The sequence below is a fragment of the Oratosquilla oratoria genome, chromosome 20 (genome assembly GCF_046742065.1).
Source record: "Oratosquilla oratoria isolate Oo_2021 chromosome 20, ASM4674206v1, whole genome shotgun sequence".
Taxonomy (NCBI): domain Eukaryota; kingdom Metazoa; phylum Arthropoda; class Malacostraca; order Stomatopoda; family Squillidae; genus Oratosquilla; species Oratosquilla oratoria.
Genome location: NC_134796.1, coordinates 3,975,786 through 3,979,558, shown reverse-complemented (window position 1 = coordinate 3,979,558; position 3,773 = coordinate 3,975,786). Strand labels below are relative to the sequence as shown.

The following is a 3,773-nucleotide window of genomic DNA, read 5'->3' as shown; positions in this document are numbered from 1 at the left end:
TGTTATTTGATGTCCCTTGGTTGTGCAGTTTGTCTTTAGTCGTTGACACGTATCTTATTTGTTTTATTCATTGACACGTATCTTTTTCTCTTGTTCGTTAACACGTATCTTGTTTGTCTTGTATCATAATCATTGACTTGTGCCTTATTCGTTACTTATTCTCGTCAATATGATATCTGTTCAGGAGCTTAAGGAACAGGCTATAGCTTTAGGCCTCACCGGAGGAGATGTTGGCAAAAACGTCATAGAACAGCAAGCTATTGAACGAGAAGAACGTGAAAAAGAGCGACGAGCCAAGAAGGAGGAAATTGAGCACAAGACCCGCTTAGCTGAAATTGAAGCGGAGAAGGCCAAGATTGAAGCAGAGAAGGAGAAGGCCAAGATTGAAGCAGAGAAGGAGAAGACCAAGATTGAAGCGGAAAAGGAGCTAGAGCTAGCTCGTATCACGGCGACAAAGCAACCTACCGCGACTCCACATGATTCGGTAAGTCGTCCCCAGCTCCCTCTATTACAAGAGGGGGAAGATATTGCCTCTTACCTTAACCGTTTTGAGAGAATTGCAGAACTACTTAAGCTGAGTTCAGACAGCTATGCCGTGAGACTGGGTACCTTACTTACGGGAAAGGCAGCTGATATGTACATATCTCTCTCCCCAGAGATAACTAAGAACTATGAGCTACTGAAGAAAGCTTTATTGTCAGGTTTTAACAAGACTCCTGATGGTTACCGCGTAGACTTTCGGAATGCCAAGATTTCTCCAGGAGAAACTTTTCTTCAGTTCTCATTTCAACTAACCAGACTATTCCAGGCGTGGTTAGATTCCTCAGAGGTAGGGAATACTTTCAATGATTTGAAAGACTTTATGATACTTGACCAGTTTTTGTCTTCCCTCCATCCAGACTTGCGTGCTTTCATCAAGGAACGACGACCCTCTACGTTAACTGAGGCCATTCGTTTGGCTGACGATTGGACGTCAGCCCACCCTAATCTTCCTCGAACCTCGATTCCAAATGCAAAGAAGTTCTCTCGACCACCTAAGCCACCTAAGGTAACCACGGCGACCCCGAATCCGTCTAGCGGCCGAAAGGACCCTCCACCTTTGACATGTCACGGTTGTGGAGAAATTGGACACATTCGGCCTCGTTGCCCTAGGAATCCCCGCACTTTCAAAGAAGGCACGTCAACTACGCAGCCATATAAGGTAGGGTTTTGCCTGTCTGATAGAACAGTCCCTCACTTCCAGGCCTCTGGTACCATCAATGGGGCCTGGGTGTCTACTATAATCCGGGACACCGGCTGTTCCTGCGTAGTCGTATCAGATGAGATGCTACCAGATATAGATGTCCCGAGTTGCAAGAAAGTCTATGTTGCCGACTACTTGGGCCGAGTAGATGCCTTTCCTCTGGTTTCTTGTTACCTTCGATGTCCTTATTACGAGGGATGGACCGACGTCGTCAGAGCACCCATCAAATTTGCTAGTGTCTTAATTGGTAACGTTCCAGGCGTTAAAGATCCTAATATATCTGAATGTTCCTCTCCAGCTGATGACTCCGCAATTCCACGCCCGACACAAACTGCTACGCCCTCTCCCAAGCACCTGGTATGTGCAGTCCAGACCCGAGCCGGCAAAATGAAACGGATTCACCCCTTAGCTCTGCCTGCCCTACAACCTCTCTCGGTGACGCCCGACAACTTCAGTCTACTCCAGTCCTCGTGTGAGACACTCTCTGCCGCTAGAGCAAAAGCAGCCTCGGGAGAAATAGACCGAACGAGGAACGGGTCTACTTACCAGTTTGTCAAGACGGACGGTCTCCTCTATCGGAAATGTTTGACTTCTAATCGCCCTGATAAGGTAGGAAAGTCTACATTGGTTGTTCCCCGTGATTGTCGCCCTGTTATCCTCTCCATTGCTCATGAGAGCCCTTTAGCTGGACACTTCTCTCACCGGAAGACGGAATTAAAGGTAGCAGAACAATTTTACTGGCCTGGTATGGGAACCGACATCAGAACCTTCTGTCGGTCTTGTGACAAATGTCAACGCTTCTCAGCGAAGGGACGAGTACCACCAGTCCCATTACAACCCATGCCCATCGTCACTGAACCTTTCGCCGTGTTGCCATAGACTTGGTTGGACCTCTTTCTCCAGCATCTTCCGATGGACACAGGTACATTCTTACCTTGATAGATTTTGCCACTGGATTTCCTGAAGCAGTTCCCTTAAAAGATATAGACTCTATTTCGGTCGCTGAGGCCTTGTTAACTATTTTCTCGAGAGTTGGTATTCCCCGGGAAATACTTTCAGACAGAGGTACCCAATTCACGTCTAATCTAATGAAGGAACTCCACCGAATGTTGGGCGTGAAACCTATCTTCACCACTCCCTTCCATCCTAGTGGAAATGGAAGGATTGAGAGACTACATGGCCCCTTGAAGGCTATTCTTCGTAAATTGTGTGCTGAGAAGCCCCGTGAATGGCACAGGTATCTAATACCAACTTTGTTTGCCCTCAGAGAACTCCCGAGCGACAGGACAGGGTTTTCAGCCTTCGAGTTGTTGTACGGTCGGTCTGTTAGAGGCCCACTCACAGTTTTAAGAGATCTGTGGGAAAACCGTACCCTCCACGAGGAAGAGAGGTCCAGTTTCCAATATGTAATAGAACTACAGGAGAAGCTGACAGAATGTTCTCAAATGGCTGCGCAACAAGCCGACATCAGCAGTTCCCGGTACAAGGCGTACTTCGATCTGAAGTCTCAAAACCGTCAATTTAAACCAGGTGATGAAGTTCTAGTACTCCTGCCTAGTGATACAAGTAAACTCCTCGTCACTTGGAATGGACCCTACAACGTATTGGAGAGACGTGGTGAAGCGAATTACGTAATAGAGACCCCTCGAGGACAGAGACTTTACCATGCTAACATTTTAAAAAGATATCACCGCAGGGCCCAGGTGCAGCAATTGGAACTGATGGATGAGATTTCCGCCATAGAAGAGCTTTCCGCCCCAGGGAAAGAGAAGGTATCCATCGTCGATGAAGGGGATCCGTGTGATCTTCTTTCACAGTTGCCTTTGACTCCTGACGGCCTAATCCTCTCCCCTTCAACTGATAAACCTGAAGTGGGACAACTCGCCCCGGATCAGCTAGTCCAACTTCAGATTCTAATGGGTGAGTATAAAGATGTTTTCTCCGACGAGCCCGGATGTACATCCACTATAACTCATGATATACAACTTACCACTACTGACAGAGTACAAGCCAAAGTGTACCCAGTGCCAATCCACCTTAGACCTGTCTTCGAGAAAGAAGTTGAAACCCTCTTCCGTCAAGGGATTATCCAACGATCCTCCTCTCCTCATTCTTCGCCTGTCGTCATGGTAAGAAAAACTGATGGATCCTATAGGATGGCCATAGACTATCGCCAACTAAACTGTCACAGTATTCCATGCTGAACCAACCTGCAGCATGGAAGAAGATTTGTACAAATTCTCTGGGGCTAGGTACTTTAGTGAACTGGACCTCTGCAAGGCATATTACCAAGTACCTCTTTCAGACAAAGCCAAAGCCCTAACGTCCTTTCCCACTCATCTAGGTTTGATGGAATTCTGCCGAATGCCCTTTGGTCTGGTAACGGCAAGTGCTACATACATCCGCCTGATGAGACTAGTATTAGATAATTTATCAAATGTGTGCTTTTATTTTGACAACGTCTTTGTTTTTTCCAAAAGCTGGGATCGACATCTCGAAGCTCTACATCGCGTCTTCGAACGGCTACGGG

At 47.0% G+C, this 3,773-nt stretch overlaps 1 protein-coding gene across 1 annotated transcript in view; it reads left to right on the top strand.

The window, feature by feature from the left end:
* Window positions 1–2,113: 2,113 nt before the first annotated feature.
* Window positions 2,114–3,773, top strand: part of LOC143036085 (uncharacterized) — a 2,271-nt gene continuing 611 nt past the window's right edge. The window contains exon 1 of the mRNA XM_076203342.1: window positions 2,114–3,372. Coding sequence (XP_076059457.1) covers window positions 2,332–3,372 — 1,041 coding nt within the window. The 5' untranslated portion in view covers window positions 2,114–2,331. The remainder of the gene's footprint in view (window positions 3,373–3,773) is intronic.